General features: G+C 42.8%; 2 protein-coding genes across 2 annotated transcripts in view; one reads left to right on the top strand and one right to left on the bottom strand.

Annotated features, from left to right (window-relative positions):
- Positions 1–11,984, top strand: part of cyth3b (cytohesin 3b) — a 29,853-nt gene extending 17,869 nt beyond the window's left edge. The window contains exons 7-13 of the mRNA XM_084571508.1: positions 765–877; positions 1,885–2,033; positions 2,777–2,888; positions 5,529–5,605; positions 6,688–6,759; positions 6,913–7,067; positions 9,479–11,984. Of these exons, the coding sequence (XP_084427634.1) occupies positions 765–877; positions 1,885–2,033; positions 2,777–2,888; positions 5,529–5,605; positions 6,688–6,759; positions 6,913–7,067; positions 9,479–9,551 (751 nt within the window). The 3' untranslated portion in view covers positions 9,552–11,984. The remainder of the gene's footprint in view (positions 1–764; positions 878–1,884; positions 2,034–2,776; positions 2,889–5,528; positions 5,606–6,687; positions 6,760–6,912; positions 7,068–9,478) is intronic.
- A 4,100-nt stretch (positions 11,985–16,084) lies between these two features.
- prkcab (protein kinase C, alpha, b) overlaps positions 16,085–22,898 on the bottom strand; it is a gene marked incomplete at its 5' end in the record, with an annotated part of 90,702 nt that continues 83,888 nt past the window's right edge. Inside the window, 5 exons of the mRNA XM_084569921.1 lie at positions 16,085–16,559; positions 20,008–20,148; positions 20,805–20,912; positions 21,581–21,661; positions 22,555–22,693. Of these exons, the coding sequence (XP_084426047.1) occupies positions 16,395–16,559; positions 20,008–20,148; positions 20,805–20,912; positions 21,581–21,661; positions 22,555–22,693 (634 nt within the window). The 3' untranslated portion in view covers positions 16,085–16,394. The remainder of the gene's footprint in view (positions 16,560–20,007; positions 20,149–20,804; positions 20,913–21,580; positions 21,662–22,554; positions 22,694–22,898) is intronic.

Below are 22,898 nucleotides of genomic sequence, written 5' to 3'. Positions count from 1 at the left end.
AATGACTAACTAGGGTCCTGACTTTGGGACCCAAAGGGGTCCATGCCGTGGCGAGTCGTCCCCAAGTGGGACGCAGAGGCATAAGCGGGTGGGACATGGCCTGAAAGGAGGCGAAGTGTCTGCGGAGGAATCCTTCGGCTGACAAGTGAATGAGAGTCAACGAAACGAAACGAAATTTGGTGGGCTTGTACGTAGTCTTTCACAGATGCCATGGCCTCAGTCTGCCACTAGAGGGAGTCATAGGCTAAAGCAGGTGGGAAAAGACCTGTCAGGAGGTCAAGTGTGACTAGGAGAAAGCTGGGTCTGCCAACTGACACGTCACCAGTAGCGCCCGTATAGACCGTATGGCACGAAACTTGACTAAATATAGAAAACAATGGTCTTCAAAGGGTGGCATTACCCAAAATATATCCAGAACAGTTCAAAAGATACCAAAACACAATTTCTCAACTCATAGCATTTGTACTGTTCTGCCTTAACAATGGCAATTCAAGAACGAGATTAAAGCAATAATGTATTTGGTGTGTGAATTTGCCTATGCCACTCTATTATATGGCAGCAAAAAGAGATCCAAATTTGAGCCAGCATCATTCCCATTCCATAGATCCTCCTTCTCCTTTAATGTAAAGAAATATCTGGGGCATACAGTTCGGTTTGTAATTTACAGTGAACATCCGCATACTGTACCAAACGCTGGCATCAATATTTCATGAGGCACTATGGTATTATACATTTTCTCGCTCTCTCTCTCTCGACTTTGGCAGGCAGTTTCTGTGGAGCTTCAGACTTCCTGGCGAGGCCCAGAAGATTGATCGCATGATGGAGGCGTTTGCCTCCAGGTACTGCCAATGCAATCCCGGCGTCTTCCAGTCCACAGGTAACACACACATACACACAAACACACAGCAGCAAATGTGTGACTCAGCTGGCCAGTCCAGGGCAAATGATAACTGCAGATTTGAATGTAATGCTTTCTGACTACATAGACAGACACCTTCAGAAAGATTGCGTTATGTGCCATTCTTGGAATTTGCGACTTTGGCAGTTTGTGCTATAATTGGCCATTAGGCAAGGGTTGTGTGTTTGACTCTTACTTCTGGTAAGAGCTGGTAAGCAATAAAATGACCACATTTGTGTTCTTGTTAGCCTTTAGTTTATTATTAGTTCTAAACTCCTGGTATCTAAAGAAAAACTGGGTGATGAAGCAAGACATCAACCACAAAGAAGAACGTAATTAATGTTTCGGAACATCCAAGTCCAAGTCCTGAACTTAATTCAATAGAAATGTTGTGGAAAGACCCGAAGCAAGCAGTTCATGTGAGGAAACCCACCAACATCTCAGAACTGAGGCGGTTCTGTGCTGAGGAGTGGGCTAAAAGTCCTCTAAGCCATTGTGGACGGCTGATGAGCAGTTGCCGGAAATGTTTAGTTTGTGTTATTGCTGCACAGGGGGGTCAGGCGAGATGCTGAAAACAAGGCTTCAATAAAATGGATCACTGGTCAATGGTGACCATTAGTGCAGCCTTGCCTCCTTGCTCGTACTTTGCTGCCCCTGTTGTTGTGCGTATATAGGAGGACACAAGTGACAGCTCAGGTCAGGAATATTGATGCTGTGCAGATCATTTAGTCATTAGTCATCTCTCATGACGGGGTCGCACACAGGTACAATTTACATTCCTGCGGATGTTGACTGGGGCGGTTAGAGTGTGGATGAATGAGGTAGTGGACGCATGGATCATTTTGTGTGCATTGGAAAAAGTTTGACACTGATTCATAGATTTCAACGATGGAAACACAATCTCTCTCACACACACACACATGCAGGTGTAGGCCTGTGCTGTACTTCATGTTTCCCAGTTACACTGTGTGTAAATGCCTCCACAGACACCTGCTACGTCCTGTCATTTGCCATTATCATGCTGAACACCAGCCTGCACAATCCCAACGTCAGAGACAAGCCTCCAGTGGAGCGCTTTATCTCCATGAACAGAGGGATCAATGAAGGGGGAGACCTCCCAGAGGAGCTACTCAGGGTGAGAGCTTTTACTTTATTAGTTTGTCCGGGTTAACAGATGTATCCTACGCAGCATGCATTTCAAACGTTGTTAGTGTAAACGTGTAAAGTGTGTTTCACGCATACGTGCAGCAGTTTTCAGATTGCCATTTACAAGGTTTTGAACCTGGAAAATAAATAAATCCACCCGGAGACTGGTGGCATGATTGGAATTCTTAAGTGCTGCTGCTGTGAAGATGGAAAACTCAAACATAATTGTTCTGAAGACATTATGCAAGCCTTCTGAACTTGGATTGCAAGCACTCAAATGCCAAGTTTCAACCCATACAGAACATGTTTTTGTGCAGTTTCTATTTCTGATATTAATCCCATAGCAATGAGGTTTCAGATTACAAACAAATGGCCTCTCATGAGGTCTTCAACCTAGATACTGATGGTGATCTTTTCTGACATCCGTGTCCTTGGCTTCATTTGTAAAAAGTACAAAAAGACACAGTTAAAAACTCTCCCACCTAGAATCTGTCAATGCTGTGCTAATACGCTGTTAAATATGATTATTATTAAATATAATATATTGTACATTTATGCAGAGATTTAGTTTTTTGGGACTTTGTTTGAGGTGGTTTTAGGCAGCTTAGTCAACATTTCTTCAGGCTCGGCTGAATTTTTGTAACGGAATTAGAAATGTGTGCACTTATGTGGAAATTTTAATGTGGACTAATGCTTTTCTGCCCCTCTCTCTCACTCTCTCTCTCTGTGTAGAATCTATACGACAGCATCAAGAGCGAACCCTTTAAGATCCCAGAGGACGATGGGAACGACCTGACGCACACGTTTTTCAATCCGGACAGAGAAGGCTGGCTGCTCAAATTAGGTTAGTGTGACTCTCTCTGCGCATTCAGCGTCTGGCGGGGTGACTTTATTTGGTCACTCCTGCGAATTTCACAGTACAATTTGGGCTATATTCTCAAGAACTGAATCAGAAGGAAAGAGGAAATTGTTCTCATATCGCGTATTAGACCGTCACATGTGGTATGTAGTGTCTTGTGTGGCGCCTAAGCTGAAAGATGCAGTCAATCAAACTTACGCAACTGTATAAACTCTAGAAATATGTACACGCCTGATTTCTGATTCCACAGTTAAAGGTAGAGTAAACCATTTTATTGCAATACAATTTATCTCAAATTCAACTGATATCGCCTCAAAATGAACCTGTGACTCTTTGAGCAGAAAACATTTTCAACAGTGTTCCAGTAAACCCTTAACAGAGGGCGACACAACAAACATGTAGGCAGCAATAAGAGCTCGTGTGTGTAAAAGATTGCAGCTTTTTTACTGTTAAAAGCTGCGATGATTGAAAAGCTTGAAACAATGAATTGTTCAGAATTGAAAAGATGAGTCTGAACCGAAGCGAGGAGCGCCATTAAAAACATGGATCCATCTTGACTGTCTTCCACTGTTGAATGAACATAAGGTGGAAGACAGAGTTGGAGAAGAAGCTTTCTTTGTCGTATTTATGGCAGATCCGGTCTTGTCATCTTGAGCAAAAGTGCTCAAGCTCTGTTAGATTGCATGGGGACCGTGCATGAACAGCTATTTTCCCACAAATGATCTGTTTTGACTTCTCCGCAACAGTCACCTTGTTGTCTTTAAACCATGCCCTTATCGATGTGAATCAAATTGTCCATCCACTTTACCCTCTACTTTTACATGTCGTCCAGGGCCTGCTGCCGAGAAGCATGATGCTGCTACCACCGTGCCGGTGCGTTTGTGGTGATGTGCAGCACATGTTGCGTCTAGTCTGATGACCAAAAAAGCTAGATTTTTTTTATCTCACCAGACCCAAGAACATTCTTCTAGTTGACCTGGGGGTCTCCCACATGTCTTTGGGCGAACTCTGACCAAGATTTAATTTGTCATCTCCCGCTCCCATAGGACTTTGACTGGTGAAAAAAATGTTTAACTACTTCAGAGTAGTCATGGGTGTCCTTTACTAGTCTCCTTCTTGGACAGTCACTCACTGTTTGTGAGGACGGCATGCTCTAGGCAGATTTGCACCTGCCATATTTCTTTATGACTGAATTCCAAGGTATATTCGCTAACTTGTGCCCATCCCCTAACCTCTTTAATAATCTTTTCTTTGCGTTTCATGGAGTGTTCTTTTGCCTTGATGGTGTAACTGTAGTCAGGACGCCGCTTAACCAGTGTCTGGACCTTGCAGACACAGTTGTCTTTATAGCACAGCCTCTTGAGACACATTCACTGCACTCAGGTGACCTCCACTTGACTTATTACAAAGGTACGAGCACCAGTTGGATGGACCTCCATTGAATGAACAGGAAATTTGTTTTCACTGACGGCAAAAAAACATCCAAATGCTTGTCATAGGCGCTGTACATCAACGAGTCTGACCTGCACATTCTTGTAACTCCTCAAAATGTCTCTGTAGCCTTATCAAGCAACTGGGCACAAATGCAAATAGCCCCACAGTCCCACATGATTACATTTTAGTGCAGTTCCTCCCCAGAGCCATTTCCCACACCAGTTCTCATTTCCAATTTAACTCCCTAAAAATAAACCCAGAGGGATGTGGATGAATAAATGCCTTCTTAGCGAATCTCGTTCTGCGTAGACAGGAAATTTGGCCACGCTAATTCAATAGCCAGAGTCCGTTGAAATGTAAAGGAGGCCAGGATATTTTGTAATTATGCGCGGCTCACATACGCTTCTCTGAGGATTATGAAAACAGGAAAGGAATAAAAAAGCGCTGTGAATTTAAGAGATGGAACGAACCAGATATGTCAATGAACAGACAACGTTTTGATCCATATTTTGTGCAGGTCTGCTGGCATACCTGTACACCAGACATGATTCTCCCACCAGCAGAGTTTCCTCAGGGTCCTGGCTTTACATGTCTGGTATCTGTAAGTCACTGCCAGAGGCCAAAAAGTCTGCTTCAGACCAACATGTTGGACATTTTTGGATGTAGTTTGAGCAAGTTAAAATGTGGGGTGGTAATGAACTTGCTCTGGGGCATGGTAGGGTGGTGCGTAAATAAGAGGACCTATTAAGCCGTTTTAATAAAGTGATTATTTTTAATGCAGATCTTTCTTTATCTTTCCGGACCACAAGAAACCTATTAATCAAATGTCAAACGTCATGAGGGATATTGTATGTGTTTAATCGTCACATGACATCTCTATGCGGTCGAGCGTCGGCAGCCGGAGGAAATTGAATTACAGCAGCAATCCGAGCAAACGTGTAGAATCAATAAAATGCATTGTTTTCTTTTTTCGTTCCCGAGATTAATATCTCTCTGCCTCGGTCTCGGAGTGCATATTCTTGGAATGATTTATAATGCTGTTATTTCAACGCACAGGAGTACATAAGAATAACAGTGGACGTGTCTTCATTATTAAGCGGCACATTCCTGCTCTTCTTCCTGAGGGGAGACAGCCAGTCTGTCACTGCGGCCGCCGCGTCACACCCTGTCTGCTCTTTCTCTTCCTGTCAGGGGGTCGGGTGAAAACCTGGAAGAGAAGGTGGTTCATTCTCACGGACAACTGCCTCTACTACTTCGAATACACAACGGTGAGTCTTCTGTCAAGATGATGTATTTGATTAATTAAAGGCGCCTTTGCAGGTATGTGTGACCGCAAGGCCGACCCGAAGGGATCCCGACCTGAAATCTGGGAAAAGGCTCTAGCGTTGAAGTAATCTTGAACTGTTGTTTAAAAGAACAAAATGATTTCCACTGTTGTTTGATACAGGCTTGATCATGGCTTCTATTGTTCTATCAAATGTTTTCGAAGGGTGACAGGTCTGGATCGTAGGCAGGGACACTTCAGCACAGTGACTCTTTAAAAGTGCTTTGACATTTTCTTGCTGAAATAATTATGGTCCTACTAGAAAAACCTAGAAACCTAGCTCATAGGTCGAGGCGTCCATGATTCCCCAACATTTTAATTCCAATTGGTCAGTCGTCCAATGAACTTGGATCCAGATAAAGCGGCAGAACTCCTGGTTATCACTGATGATCAACGGTGGTTTTTGGAAGTGTTCCTGAGCCAATGCACCGATTTCCACAAAAAAAATATTGTGTCTGTTTTTAATCGTAGAGCTGTTGATTATGTGCGTCGCAGTGGATTTTTTCTAGCCTGGACGTAGCCAGACTCATTTCAACACGCCATTTGGATTTCATTTTCGGGCGTGTACAGTACAATACAGTAAAAAAACACCTCCGCACGCAGTTGGGTAGTCCTGCAACCAATCAGAGCAACCAATTATGTGACGTGAGACAAATGTCTTGCTCGCTGTTGACTGTTAAAGTTACACCAGACGCAAAAGCGGACTCTGAACTCATCTCTCCGACATCAACCATGTTTTTTCTAACATGATGTTGCTACTCTACTGTCCATCACCGCATAAAGAAGCTCCAAAATATCTGATTGGCTAACAATCTCTTTTAAATCTCTTTTTCCTTGCTGTTTATGACCATCTTATATTTTTAAATCACTGCTCCTGTTATTGTCTTCTAACATCTTGGCTGTTCTCTGGTCTGTGGTCTTTCGTGATTGCTTGGTATTTACATCTCCACCAGATTCTCCTTGTGCTCATTTGCTTGTTTTGGTCCCTCGTCTCAAGTTTCTGCTTCTGATCCCTCTCTCTTCTAGGACAAGGAGCCTCGTGGGATAATCCCGCTGGAGAATCTAAGCATCAGGGAGGTGGAGGAGCCCAGGAAACCGGTGAGCGTTGCCTTGTTAGAGACTTTAGATCATCCCTAGATCAAGTGTCTGTTTCCTCTCGTTTCCGGCGTTGGGTAAATGTTCCCTTTGAAAATGATTTCTTGTTCTGACGGCTGCAAATGTTTGATGCCCGGCTCGTTGTCGCTCCTCCAGAACTGCTTTGAGCTCTACAACCCCGGTCACAAGGGACAGGTGATCAAAGCCTGCAAGACGGAGGCAGATGGGCGCGTCGTTGAGGGAAACCACGTGGTGTACAGGATTTCGGCTCCAACGCCAGAGGAGAAGGAGGAGTGGATCAAATCCATCAAGTAAGATTCCTCGCAATACACCCCGCCCATTCACAGGTGCTGTAGGCGGGTTTTGTTGCCACCACTAGGCAGCTGAGGCTCAGTAGGTAGAGAAGGTTGTCCACGAACCAGAGGGTTAGTGGAATAACTTTGACAAACAGCACAATGTGTTGACCTGGCCTCCAAATTCATTAGATCCCAAACTGATCAAATATCTGCTGGATGCACTGGAACAAGACAGATCCACAGAGGCCTCTCCCCTCAACCCATGGGACCCAAAGGTCCCCCACTAACAACATTCTGTTCCCAGACACCACAGGACACCCTCAGAAGACCCATGTCCATACTTTGATGAGTATATAAATACAAGACCTGCTAAGTGAAGTGCTAAGCAAATCTGTCTCTTGGACGTTTAAACATTTAAAATGTGTCTCTGCACAAAAAAAGTGGATTTCTAAACTCACTTGCCAGTTCATTAAGTACACTAGTGAAAACAAATTCATTGTAATATAACTGTCACAATAGAAGCAAAGAGGTAGGACCCAAATGCAGGACTCACATTCTAATGTAGATGAAGGACTTGAAGGAATGAGGGCTTTCGATGAAGGTACAAAAGGCACTGAAGAGTGTGGCAGGTTAATCCAGCCCAAAACCCCAAAACCAAAAACAAGACAAAACTCAGAAAACATGGAACCGCCTGGGGAGCTAATCTTACACACAAGGGTACACGAGAAAGAAAGAAACCGTGCGAGCAAACGGACGACCTGACCAAGGACAAGGGGAAAGGCAGTAGAGTGAGGAGCACACAAGGAGAAACCAATCATAAAATCAGTGGAGGGAAAACACAGACAGGAAGTAAGACAAGACAAAAGTTTCTAAAATAGAAACAGGAAAACGCGAGGAAAACCAGGAACCAGGATTACGGAAAATATTCAACAAGTCAAGCACAGCACTAAATCTTAGCTTCGCAAAGGTTATGATATTCAGCATTTGTTAAAAATAACCTGTTGTTTGATTCAGTCCGGTTTAACAGAACCACAACCTACATCCTCCAAAAACTATCACACAGCTGAACCCTCACCTTCCTGACACCCTTTCCCTACAAACTGAACAATAGAACTGTCATGAAGGGGGATTTAGTGCAGGACTCTTACAGTAAAGTGCATTAGTTTTCACTAATGTGCCCAAAGTTTTGGGAAGTGAGTGCCTGTCGTGGCAGCAAACTGTTGCAGTTTTCCTGTAAGTTTGGGAATCAGTGTCACATGACCAAACGGGCCTGCAAACAAGCACGTTTCACCACAATAGTAGATTCAAGATTCAGATTTTGCTGTTAGCGACACATCGTAAGTCACTGATTGCGGTTTATGAATGCCGGATGCTGTAATCGATGGCACAATGGGCGGCGGCGACCTACTGTATGATGAAAGATAGCGTGAAAGAGTATTCGCGGGAGAAATGATGGAGGGAATCAGTCGCTGCTTATAACACACGAGGGATGAGCCAGCAGACCTATCCAGGAAAAGCGGCTCCAAACCCGGCTAACGAGCCACAGCTTGCAATTCACCAGCACCAGAGGGGTCCAAGAGGACTTGGAGTCTGGGGAGATGAAAGGCTTTTCATGGAAATGTTTTCCCCCTCTTCTGAAGATGAGACGATCGCCGAGGCAACACACTGTCTGCTTATCTGGAGTCACAAACACGGACCCAGATGATGCTGGACCAAGTAGGTCACTCGAGGAAGTGGGTTATCATTTCTCATGAATGGATGCCGATGAAAGAGTGAAACCTGCGGTGTGTATTTTTAGGAGCAGGTTTTTACATATTTTGAGGACAGAAAATGGAGAAAAACGTCGTTAGTCATGGCAGGCTTGCTTGGATTTGATTGAGTTATTGTTTCACGGAATTTAGCGCGTGGCGATATAAAGGGGATATCCGCAATGGGGGGGGGGTTGAGCCTCTTCTCGCTTTGTGCCGGCGCTAACAGGATTTAGCAGCCGTGAAGCTGGGCTTCTCAGAAGAGCCCAAATGGCTTCTTGACTCACTCTGCTCCCATTGTGCGCAGCCTTTCCTTTGCTCTGAGAAAAAGGAATCATTTTGAAAGCTATTGTTTTCCGTCCTTCAGACCTATAGGCGTACAGAGCATCGGGGGAGAGTGCGCAAATGTACGTTTCATTACATTCTTGGTGGGGTCCTGGAGGAGGGAATCTGAGGGAGGCAAATCAGAGTACCAAGAAAAAAAAATAATACATTTGGTGTGTGTGTGTGTGTGTGTGTGTTTTCTTCTCCAGAAACCATGGAAACCAAACTAGGTCACTGCACAAACTTTATTCTTTTTGATCTAGTTAAAGCAGGGGTTTGTATGGATGTGCCCGTATTTCCATATTAAACATCTTCTCATTAGTGCCTTTGCTGTCCTTTGATTGACTTCTCCAGGGCCAGCATTAGCAGAGATCCCTTCTACGACATGCTGGCCACCAGGAAGAGACGCGTCGCCAACAAGAAGTGAAGAGGGACACCTGGGAACCCCTCCATCTATCACATATACCACATTGCACAAGGCGATTCACTACAGAAAGGACTTCAACCTTGAAGACAAACCTCATTTTCTTCCCTGGACTTGCGCATGACAAGTGTTGGGGAGGCGTCACACACCACCGAGGGCGCAGCAGAGTTCCAGATATGTGGTCTTGGCTCTAGCATGGAGCAGCGTAACGACCAACCAGCCAGTCTGATTCCTTTCCATCTCATTCACAACCCCCTACCTCCCCGTCTCATGATCATACTAAGAAGCTATGGTCTCCCTAAAGCACAACTGCCACGTTTCAGGTGCCACATGCATGCAGGTGTTTGTAGACCAATGTGTTTGTGTGTGTGTGTGTGTGTGCAGCAGTGTGCATGTTGTCAGTGCACACAGCATCTACAGTATGGGTGCATACGAGACGCAATGGTTCGCTCCACTGTGCATTATGAAATCGTTCTAATTCAAAATCAGAGTCCAGATGAATGGTCATCTCTGGCAAGGAGACGGAGGGGCACGTTTGGGGAGGAGGTGGTCAAATCAGTGGAGTGCAACCTCACCTGGACCATCATCATCTCACTCTGATGCTGAATCCCTCTCTTCGGGCGCCGCGGCTGCAGCTGTGTAGCTCGGAGTAACCTCAGAAAAAAGCTGGCTTACCTATCAAAGCCTTGAGTCAGCTGGGCTGATTTCATTTCTTTGGGTGCAGTGGAGAATTTTTTAAATGTGCATACTTTTTTGTTTGAGTTGAGTAGCTAAGGTTTCAGATTTAACTGGGATTTGTACTCTGAGTTGTAATCCTTAAGATTTCAGTGCTAGCAGATTTGATCAAGCATTCGCCTACATCAAATACAGCAAAAGAGAAACTGGTTTACCTGTTTACAGTAAAGCCCAGTAAGCTTTAATAACTGACCCTTTATGGCCTTCTGATTGGTCTGCTGACCACCAATCAGAGGGCTCCTGTCTTTTGCCAAGGCCCCTCCTACATTACTGTTGCTAGGTTAGCAATACGGGGGTCTGTTCCTACACAAAAACATTGAAAACCTGTCGAAAATAGCAGTGAAACTCGCAATTGTGATTCATCAAAAACGTGAAAAACATAAAGTTGAAAAGTGTGGGCACAATGGCGGTAATAACCAAACAGAAAACTGGTGACAAGACTAGTTTTCCAATGTCTTCCAACATTAGCGTGGCTGCTAACATTAGCTGTCTCTCTCCCATGTTGCCTCTAATAATTTTGGATTTTCAAGCTTTTCCTTTTGGAGTAAACCCCCACATCGCCATCGCTTGACTAGCCTAGCGACAGTAACATAGGAAGTCGAGACCTCTGGTTGGTGGTCAGCAGACCTATCAGAAGGCCAGCAAGAGGTCAACTGCAATTTCCACACGCCCCTAAGTTTTTTGTCGGCCAGTGGGAACACAGATGCATGTTCAACATCTGCCCATTGTACAGTCTTCAAAAAAACAATTATATAGAACGTGACACACATGTTAATCTCTCAAGTTCTGCAGAGAAACTAATAACAAGCTAATGCTAAATGAACGCATACCATATAAAGTAATATCTTGAGGATTATGACTTAAAAAGCACTTTCATTTGAGAAGGTCTTTTCAGTCTACGTCTGTGCAATGGCCCCAATAGGTACCAGCCAAATTGAGCATTTTTATTCTTGTCAGCTGCCGATATCAGTGAAGGTCGATGTGTTGTTGTGATCCTGTTTGCATTTGGTTTGTACTCCGGAAAGATCCCTTGCTTGCTTTTGTGTTCCTCTTTAAAAAAAACAAAAACAACAAAAAGAAATGATGTGTTATACCTATAATTTTTGTATTTATTTTCTTTCGTGAAATGGTTTCAGTGCATTTACTACATGTAAATGTGAACGGTGTATGCTTAAGTTAAGTGTGTATGTATATATAATGTGTATAGGTTTCCGGTCTCTTTGTTGTAGTATGCACACTCTTTAATATGTTTGAGCCAAGCGGCAGAGGTTTGCATCAGCTGAAGTTTTGGGGTCTCCTTTACGACAAGCCTTAAAAACTAATAAACAATTAAAAATATATGATGATGATAATGATGATGAAGATACTGGTCCGTAACTGTGACAAAACTAAAAAGCCATGACTGACGAGTGAGAAAGATGGATGTATTTATGATGAAGAAGATTATAGTGAAAATTATGTCTAATGATATGTCAGTGATGATATATATAATTGAAGATGATGTCAAAAAAAAAAAAAGCGCGTGTAGTTTTCTATGTACTGTAACTGTAAAATAAAACGAATGCCCCGCGGTCGGGGCACAGCATTATCTTCTACTGCCCCGTGTCGGGCTCACAGTTACATTAACTTTTATATTCTCTGTAAAAGCTATCGATCACGTTGTATACTATGTGTATCTACATAAACTATACATAAAGCCTATAGTAGATTTATGCTGTCTTCATTATTGATGCTGGTCCTGACCTACTTACTGCATGTGCATGAATAATGACTGAATCATTAATGAAACACGCAGGTCGTGCGAGACACTCTGATAAGCTTTCTGAATACATGCCACTTCGTTTTACATCATACAGAGCAGGGGCGTATTAGTGTACCTGATAGGACACGTGGTGAATGAGCAGGAAGTAGAACAGGATAGGTAAGGGAGAACATGTTGGGGTTGGATTAGAGGAGGACTCTAGGAGGAATCACACAATGACTGGAGAGATGGCACCCTCTACAGGTCACTGATCCAAATGTCCTCAATTTTGAGTTAACTTCATAGAAATCATAGCACAAAATGTAAAATACTTAATTATTGTTTCTCCAAGACTACTACATCCAGGACCTTAATCTTTAATCTTATGGATTCCCAGATTATCGTTGTGGTGTCAGTGATGCAAGAAGTGCTAGAAAAAATATAGTGCCCCTTAAAAGTATTTGCACTTCAGAATTTTCTACATTCCTACATAAAAATGACTCAGAACATCAACGGGTGTTTGCATAAGTCCTGAGAGACGCCAGTAAAACAAATGAAAATGAAATATAGGACTTGTTTATGTGTTTATTCGAGAAAATGACCCAATATTACATATCTGTCAGGACTACAAGTAAAATTTAAAGCCAGATTATTCCATCTGTTCTGAGATGTTTTCCAATCAATGCTGGCCACACATGTTTGTGGAAGTATGCAATGGCTCGGACAAAAAACTTTTTGAGGACCTCAGAAAAAGAGTTGCTGTTTTGCAAGTCCACAAATGATTAAGGCGACTGTTATCCTCCACAGGAGTGGTTGACCAACAAAGACAACTCTAAAAGCAAGACGCATAATAGTCTGAGAGGTCACAAGGAACTTAGGGTAACTTCTTAGCAGCTAAAGGCCTCTCTCTCATTGGCTGTTGTTAATGTTCATGAATCCACCATCAGGAGAACACTGAACAACCACGGTGTGCATAGCCAGAGTGGAAATGTTAAGGCCACTAACCACACGAATGGTTAAAGAGGAACAAAATGAATGTTTTGAAATGGCCGAGTCAAAGTCCTGACCTTAATCAACTAGAAATGTTGTGGAAGGACTTGTAGCAAGAAGATCATGTGAGGAAACCTACCAACATCTCAGAACTAAAGCAGTTCTGGGCTGGGGATCAAAGATCTCACAGAAAGAAACAGGCGAGGCCCCGGAAGGTAAAATGCTTAGATGCAATTAAATAAAAACGCAGGTACAGTTCAAAGGCACCACACGGTAGCCACGTATTTGTTTTGTATTTTTTTTTCTCTAGTAAAACCTGCAGATCAATCTAACCCACTTAAAAAAATAAAAAATAAAAAATAGTTTCTGCTACTACAACAAATCCCCCAAAAGCATTTCTGCTCTGATCAAAAGTAGACACTAAGTCATTTACAATTCCTTTGGCCACAATCAATGTCGGGGCACCCTGACCCTGTGTCCAAACTGAGTTAATAAATATTTAACTTGCATTTTTGCAACACTCCTGTGGACTATTTATCCTACGCGATGTTCCAGTGACATTTTAGGCGGCCTCTGCATTGATGCTTATTACCGTGTCAGCAGGGTGACCACTGATCATAGTTGGGGCATTTGAGGGGAGCACGGTAGCTGTATCAAGAGTGATTGGAGCGGTTGCTAAGGCAAGAGCAATACAAGTTAGGCTGATGAGGCTGCTAGATCTCCTCTGAGCTGTCCTTCATGAACAGGTTGTAACTATTCTAATATGTTGCTGTTTTGATACTGGTTTGAAAATATAGTACTGCTGTTTCTGGCTGTGACCACTAGAGGGTGGTATACCCTCACAATTGTGTCACAATCTGGTCAGTCAACACATTTAAAGACTCTAAAGACTTTACCATCACAAAAATGTCAAACAAAAAGGAAAAACAAGAATAGAATCAAAACAAATATCAGCAAAAATGACTTCGTAAACATTGTTAACACTAGCTGCAGAACCTATTTCTAGCCGTGAACATGTATGACGTGTCGCAAGTAGGCTAACCGTCAGAGTCTCACGTTTAAGCAGAACTGAAAAAGGATTCCACCACAACAGACAGCACAGAGCAATAATTTTAAAATATTTCCGATACTTTATTTAGACACAGTATCCGTCATACCACAATGAAGAGAGGAACAACAAGAGTCAGGTTAACAAAGTTGGGCTACCGAAAGAAACATACAAATATCCCTGTGGCTTTAACCGAAGCCTGCAGTGGTTTCGTACCCTCACAGCCATATATGATATTATTTATTTAAATATTTTTTTTATTTTTAAATCTATCTCCCAATTGGGATTCTCAATATGAGACATATAAACATTCAGTTTAACCTCAAAGATGTCATTTACTTCCATATGTATGTGGCAACTGCAGCATCAAATCACATGTTAAATAACCAGCTGTGGTAGACAGTCTTTCTGAATTTGGCAGTTTTTGAAGCCTTTGTATCCCCCCCTCCCCCCTCCCCTCCCCTCCCCCAAAGAAGTTGAAATAAATAAACCGCTGTAGACACCTGACCGGGAAACATGAAGACGCTGTTTGGCACGAGAGAACAGAAAGCCATCGGAAGCGATTTACACACATTTGTCTGTTTATAATTCAGCTTTTTAGCCAAACGAGTCAGGCTACATGACAGCGAGTTGGGGGGGGAAAAAAGACGCGAGCAGAAAAAAGTCGGTTGGGCGGGGGGTTGTCTCGTTCTGCGCGACGAGGGCGAGGGCGGCAAGTCCGTGCTCCACATGCAGGGGTCTTTCTCATGCTTAGATGATTCCTCGCCTCATGCATGCACACAATACGTAAAGAAATCCCACGTTTTTTTATTATTATTATTGTTGTTGTTTTTTTTAAGCACACGAGGGCTCGGAAATCCCCGCGACACTAACGCGATTTTGAGTTCGGCCTGTTTCAGAAGGCCCCGAAACGACCAAGGCAGGAGGGAATTCAACCATTCCACGCACGCCAAGTGCTGCATATTCTGTTTAGGATACGGAGTAGTAGAAAAAAACGACGGGTATATAGTGGAAATACAATACAACAAGGTTTGCCGATACCAAAGATACCAAAGATTCAGCCAAACTTTTTAAAACTATTCTTCGGGCTAATCTAAACATAGAAACCATCTATGGTAGTAAAAGCACATTCAGTTTGTTGTATAAAATCTGCAAGTAACCTCTCTTTTTGAAACATATTTAGAAAAAATGGTCGACTTACAACAGAGGGTTAGACATATATAGATATATATATATATATCTCTCGACATAAAAGTAAACAGGAACCTTTTTCCAAACTTTTCTCTGGAATAAACGTACAGCTAATAATATACTAACATGGTTTATATCATAATACTAAACTTCAGCCAGACGTGTACTGCATCCTAGGGTCTACGGGTCGTACAGAGTCAGAAAAATAAACATGCAACAGAGATCTGCTTTGTGCATATGGAAATAGCATCTTTATACTTTAAAACACTGTCCCCGTACAGTTTTCTGACCTTGCGCCCTTCAACCGCGGGCGACATCTGCCGCGTTGAAAAGAACTGGACAGCTTGTAAACATAACCGCGATTTGCCTCTGTCTCCATGTGTTGTGTTAGGTATACTCTGGATACACGTCCTACAAAAAAACAACAGATATAAACAGTCCTTGTTTAAGGGCTTTTAGTGTGAGGACACAGCTTCGATGGGACAGAAGAGGGGGGAAAAAAACATTAAAGGACTTTTGCCACTGCAATAGAAATGTAATATTCCACTTCTACTTTGGCACTCAAGTAACAGTAAACTACTTCTTCTTCTTCTTTTCTTTTCTTTTTTTTTTTTAGTATAGAAATATAATATACACATATAGCAGTTCAGAAGTAGATAAAGCTGGGACAGAGCAGAATAATATGTTCTGTTCTTGTCGTGCATTGCAGCTCGTTGCGTAATAGGATGGGGCGGGGGTGGGGTGGTGCGTGAGCGGGATGAGAAGGAAAAAAAAAAAAACGACCGTATCTTCAATATCTAAAGAGATAGTAACTGATACCGACATTCATTCACGAGATAAAGGCTGCGGGTTTGGGTAAACACAGATACAGATTTAGAATAAAGAACACGTCATGAGATGTTTAAGGAAAGGATGATGAGAAGCACTGTCCTGTCCCGCTCCCTTCGGATTGTCCATCACTTTTTCCGCTTTGCTGCTTTCCCCTCAGTCACTCCCGCACACAGATACCGATAACTAGTAGACAGAGTACCGCAGAGGATGATATGAGTCCGCTGACATGGGGATGCTCGGTGGAGGTTGGAAGGAACTTGTGTTCGGCGTCAGTGCGTTTTTCTTTTCTTTCTCTTTCTTAACTCTCTCCTCATACCACGCTGTGCAGAGACGGATGGATGAACTGAGGGTTGATGTAGGAGAAGCCGGCGAACTCGCTCTGGTCTATGTTGGCGATGACGAGCTGGTCGGGAGGGGTCAGCACGGGCTGGGTGCGCGTGAAGAACTTGTCGAAGTTCTCGGCTCCTTTGCCGCACTGAAAGAGATGAAAAGGACGTTAGGTGCAGAAAGGATCGTTTGTGGAGATGGGATTAATGGTTCTTTGAAGGGAGCCGCATCTTGTGGATCCATTCCTTTAAAAGAGCCGTTCAAAGGACTCGCTCATTTTGATATCATCTTATATTTAAGATGCCAGCCTGGGGGTGTCTCATTTTATCCTCAAAATAAGCATTCAGGGTATGATTTGCATCATTCAAACTTAGACATCCAACCAATACATATTCTTTTGGATGGATATCTGAGTCTATCTATATCTAAAATATAGATGCCAGATTGACAGGTGCTTTATTTGTGGCATGAGAAATTCAGTAAACAACTTTGTGCTGAACAGGAATCGAACCACTATACCATCTCCATCACCATCACACTCAGTAGAGGAGCAAAGCAGAGGCTTCTATGCACAGCCAAAAACAACTGGGAGTCGATTCCCATCGTTCGTTTTAAAGAGCCGGTCAAAAGATCCGGTTCGTCTGCGACCGTCACATCTCTAATTGATCGCTGCAGAGCACAAAGACAGTAACGGGATTGAGTCTTTTATTATACAGTCCCAGAGGGAGGGTGATAAAAGAAAATGAAGCTTGATGTTCAATCTTGCAGATCAGATTAGGAGCTAACCCTCAGCATCAATGCGCAGCTCCTCTCAGGGCTGGCACGTGTCTCAAGCAGCTAAATGTACCTACAGATGGATACACCTATGCGTTGAGCGCACGATCAGCACAGTCACGACGCAAATTCCTCCGAGTGTGTGTTGCACGGCAAACGCATCAGCACGCCGTGCACTTTCAGCTGCTGATATTACAGAAGCCAAGCCACGAAATCTCAGATGGACACTTTGTTTGCCAGTCCTTTCAAACCAATCAATGACGCAACGCCTGACCCTGTTCAGACCTGGCGCCAACACGAGTCTTGAGTGATCTGATCAAGTGGCTAAGCTTAAAGTACAGCTGTGTACCAAGAATTACTGAAGATGTATTTGAGATCCCACCAGCACCAAAACGCATTCAGAGGTGGTCTGGGCCACTTGTGACCACATTTCTTTAGTAGCGTGAGATCATAGTTTGTCTTGGCCACGTTGATGATCGTCCGCCTACCAAACTGATGTCCTCTTGCATAAGCAGAGTCTTGTCTCATTCATTCAGATAAGACACAATAAGACACAACTGCCGTTATGAATGATCGCCAGAAAAGACAAAAGCTTGTGTGTAACGGAAGGCCTCAAGTTTCCTTAACTTCAATGAAAGCAAGACTGAAATCAGGATGTTTGGACCTAGTGGTGACTTTGAGGCTCTTCATATGGACCCTTCTCCCTTATGTGAAAACTACTCCTAAAAACTTGGGGGTGGTTATGGACAGAGATTTTAAATTGGAGAAACAGATCAATTCAGTCCACTTTTTTTCCATTTATCCAAAGTCAAGTTTTTTTTTTTATATCTTTTAAAGATTTTAAAAGTATAATCCATGTTTTTTATCTCATCCTGTCCTGACTACGGTAATTCCCTCTATGCTGGTGTAAGCCGGGCCTCTATGTCAGAACGCTGCAGCTTTTAGCACAAACAGGCAAATGACAGCATATCTCCCCCGCTCTGGCCTCCATTCACTAAGAGTTTTAGTGTTTGCCTATGAAATGAATCACTGAATGGTCGGGCTCCTGCAAATCTCTGATCTCCTACAACCACACGTCCCGTTTAGGTCACTTCTGGGAGATCGTGCTCTCGCTCGGCTGCAGAAACACAAACTCTGGAACAGCCTGCCCCTGCATATTAGGTAGTCCCACACAGTGCCTGTTTTTAAAAGGAGTTATAAAATAAGACTTATTTTGATTCTTTGGCATTTAATTCAGTTTGAGAGCTGCTCTTTTTTTATTGCATTTCAATCTAGCATTTTTAATTGCTGACTACTCTGTGCAGCACTTTTGTCAACATTGGTTTTAAATAAATTGACGCTGACATCCCTTTAAAACATTCTCTCCTCACAGCTTCTTACTAACTAACCAAAGAGTATGTTAACAAATGAAAGTAACTCATGTAATTCCCTCAAGAAAAAATGTTCTGAATCGGCCATGTGCTCATGTTGATTTATGCAAAGTAGCCATGTGGCGTCAAGCTACATGCTTACTCAATGATGATCGGTGTCTGTGAGTTATAACTTGAGCTTTCTGCAAAGCGTTTACAGCTCAATTTATATCGTGCCCCCATGTCAGGATGTACACGATCCTGTTTGTGGTTCTAAAGTAGTGCGTGGGGAGCCTGGCCAGAGTGACATGAATGGTGTAGGAGGCAGACTCTAGTACAACATGATTTAAATAAAAAAAAAAAAAATAAATAAAAAAAATAAACTCATAACTCCGCTACACTCTGACATCCTTCTCCCTCGAAAGCAAAAACCTCTGCCTTTATAGCACCTTCAATCAGCAGGACACCAATCTGGGCTGAACCATAACAAGACTTCCTGGACAGGACAAGTTCTATCGTCTTCAAATGAAACTCACTTCTGTTTATTGTAGAACGCTTTCCCCATCATTTATAAACGGAGCACGTTTATCTTGCACTAAATATGACAAAGACAACACATTCCCTAATTTCCGTTTCCCCCTCACACATGGTTCGTCCCAGTGATATCACAGCAGATCTTAATCAATGCTTGATTGGGCATTTCCCCCCTTTTTGTTCCTTGGAAACACATGTAAGGCAAGTAAAAAAAAAAAAAGAATAAATAAGGCACTAAAATCCAACACATAATGATAGAACTCAATACTTTGCATAGTTCTACAAACCAAACAATATGACGTATTTGAAAAGTTACCAGATGTACTGCAAAACGCAAACTTGGAGAGGACAGTAAGCTTCTGGAAGTTACAAATCAATGATGGAAAAACCGTGTGGCTAAAACAGACAAATTATAAGTGTGGTTATACCAGTATTCCATATGGAAATGCTGTTTAAAATGTGGACAAATGGCGTGCTCTCACCCACGTTGCCACATAGTGGTGGGTAGAGATCCATTGTTTTGATGCACCGAGACAATGGCCCTCAAATGATGCTTGGATTTATTTGCATACAGAGATCGGACCTCCAAATGCACAAGAAGGCACGTTTAAATGGCAGGTGTGGACGTACTTAAAGCAGCCAGTTGGGATCGGATCACTCAGGATGTACTGTATGTTAATACCAGGTCTGAACATGGCCTTGGAGAACAGAGCTGTGATACACCTCCCTCACAAAGTTCCCTAAATAGTTAGATCCACATTTGGCATTGTTTCCCGAACTGATAAAGGGAGTACTATCAATGAAAAGATTAGAAACCAAAGATGTTTAAGGGGAAATTGGATTCTGTGATGCCTTCTTGTATTGACTGAGTTGTACAATCCATGAAGATCAAAATCAACATTTGCACACATTTGCACACTCGTTAACAGCATCGCTCACCACTTTGGGCTTGAATGGCGGCTGGATCTCTCTGTTGGCGAGGCGTTCCCAGTCGATGCGTCTGAAGAACGCCTGCTCCCTGATGTCCCTCTCCCCCTCTGGGCCGCAGCCGAGACGCTTCGATGGGTGCTTGGTCATCAGCTGGTGATGAAGAGCATGGGACAGGCAGTTTGGTGATTGGAAGGAAGAACGGGTAAACTTTTCATAGCTTGATTCAACAGCCACTAGCGACTCGTTCTAGTTCCTCAAGAGGGACCCGGAGATATTCCCAGCCTACTCTAGATATACAAATCCTCTAGTTAATTCTGGGAGTGCAATAGGGTTTCTTTTCCCAATTGGCCATTCCTGGTAAACCTCCAAGTGTTGGCGCCCAGGAGACATCCTCGCCAGATGCCTGAACCACCTTCAAGCGCCTCACCCCATCTCCTCTACGGCAGAGCAAAGCCGCTTGCTTCTACAACGCTTCTCAACCACTACCTGGAGTTGATGACCATAGGTGAAGGTTAAATCGACTGGATCTCCCTATTTACCACGATGGTTCGAAACAGCGCCCTCGATACTGGTGCCAAACTGCCCCAACTTACAGCTTACATTATACACAGATAAGGCATAACATTATGACCAACTTCCTAATTATGTATACCTCCAGAGATAGGCTCCAGCCCCCAGTGACTCTCCACAGGATAACCGTAGTAGATAACGGATAGATCGGTTGATTTTAAGTCCACACCAGAATCTAAACAAAAGCAGTAGCTGCCCTGAATCTTAATTCCTTTGCCACTCTAAACCTAACTTACCCCCTTGCAGATGACAACAGCTTCTTTAGACATGGACTTGGGGTAGGACACATTGTGCTCCATGATTGACTGGAAGAGCTCGTCCTCGTCTTCTCCATCAAAAGGCGGCTGAAAGGGACGAACACAGAGTCATCAGAGAAATGTTGTGATGATAGAACATGTACGGGTTGTTAAAAGAGAAACAGACGACAACGTCAGGCGTGTCACGCTTCAGCTAAGGCTCCTGTGTTGACAAATGAACACTAATCTAAGTGATTAGTCTTGTCATGTGAAAATAAACAGTGTTTACTGTGAGACTGTTTGTGTGCGGGAGAGAAAATGATCTTCCAAACTGTTGCTTGGGAACAAACAAAACCGGATTTTCTTCTTCTATGGACGCACATTGCTAATAATGATAGCCTAATATTAAGTGTCACAGTTACATTGTTAAATCCTACAATGCCTTGCTTCAGGGAGTCATGAAACCAAACTGTTGGTATAATTATATCAGCTATTGAGGCAGCTTCTTTTCCTTCGGGATGACAATTACGTTTCACTATTGTTGTATGCTTTACAACAGGTATACAGCACATAACCATTTATTCTCATCAGGAAAAGAAAAATTTTAACTATTGCCGGTTTGGGACCTATGGGATATTGTCATTCTCGGTTAATCTGTTTATTGTAAAAAAAAAAAAAATCTACTCCCTATTCCATGTATAACATCCAACTGAGATTTCTAGAGATAAGGTGGTTTGTTTTAACAGGTGCAGTAAAAAAAAAAAAAAACATGGTACCTGTCCTGCCAGCATCTCATACAGGAGAACGCCATAGGCCCACCAGTCCACTGATTTTGCATAGGGCTGGTATGCTATAATCTGGCAGACATAAGAAGAGAAAATGTTTAAACACGCTGGACTAATCAAACATACGTCCACTGCCCAGTTCCTCTCTTTAAATAAGTATAATTATTAACAAAAAAAAAAAACATGGCCCCATCTTTGCCGCTTAACGTTTTTCTAACCTATTTTTGCTCTGTCGATAGTGTTTAAATAAAGACATCAGCGACAACTGAACAGTATCATTTTTCTTATATAAACTCTGACCAAATCAGCCCCCGTTAAAATACAGTCAGCTATTTTGAGCTGCCATAATAAAGTCTCCTACCATTCAATTTGCCATCCAGCGCCTCCCCTCCCCCGCCCCCTCCTCCCCCACACACACACACAAACACAAATTGATAATAATGCAGATGCACAATGACAGAGCTAAATTACAGCTGCACTTGTATTCGACTGACACGAAAAAATACACCGATTAATAGAGTTTGAAAAGCTAGAATTTGGTGCACAGCTTTCTAATAAAACTATTAGATTTCCAAGTCAAAGTCAGCACAGATTTAGTATGTATTTATGACACATTAATGTATTAATGCATTATTGTATTCATACATCTGGATTTAATAAATGACGTAACAGTGAAGTTGACTTTTGATTATAAAATGTCTTCACTTTATTATTTCTAGCTAATTAGCATAACAATTAGCAAATTCTTCACTTAAAAAAGCTATCTATCTTCTATTTCGTTTTTCCACTTTGCAAGTTCATCCCATGGGCCAGATTGGATCCTTTGGTGGACCGATTTAGGCCCATGGACCATATGTTTGACACCCCTACGTTAACAAATGTAAAAATAAGATCCACTGTGGTCATATCCTGTTAGTGTTGTCATGTTTACTGTAATCCATGTTTCCACATCACAGACATCTGACCTCTGGCGCGATGTAGTCCGGGGTGCCGCAGAAGGTACGCGTGGTCATCCCTTCGTACATGTTCTCCTTACACATGCCGAAGTCTGCTATCTTGATGTGGCCCTCGGAGTCCAGCATCACGTTGTCCAGCTTCAGATCCCTGTGGCAGAGACAGCTTTGTAGCATTTTTTCATTTATTTTTTTTGACTGCTAGCGTTGCCCTACGCCGCCGCAAAGCCTACGAGACGTTTATCTGACTGCAGGACACATCATGCATGCACACTGGGTATCAGCCTTCTTCTTCTGTGCTTTATTTGAAATTCAGCCTGCATCTCTGCTCGTATTTCTCGATTCTTCATTTTCTT

This window comes from Chelon labrosus, assembly GCF_963514085.1.
Source record: "Chelon labrosus genome assembly, chromosome: 21".
Classification (NCBI taxonomy): Eukaryota; Metazoa; Chordata; class Actinopteri; order Mugiliformes; family Mugilidae; genus Chelon; species Chelon labrosus.
The sequence above is the reverse complement of the archived record's forward strand: the minus strand, read 5'-3'. Positions and strand labels throughout refer to the sequence as shown.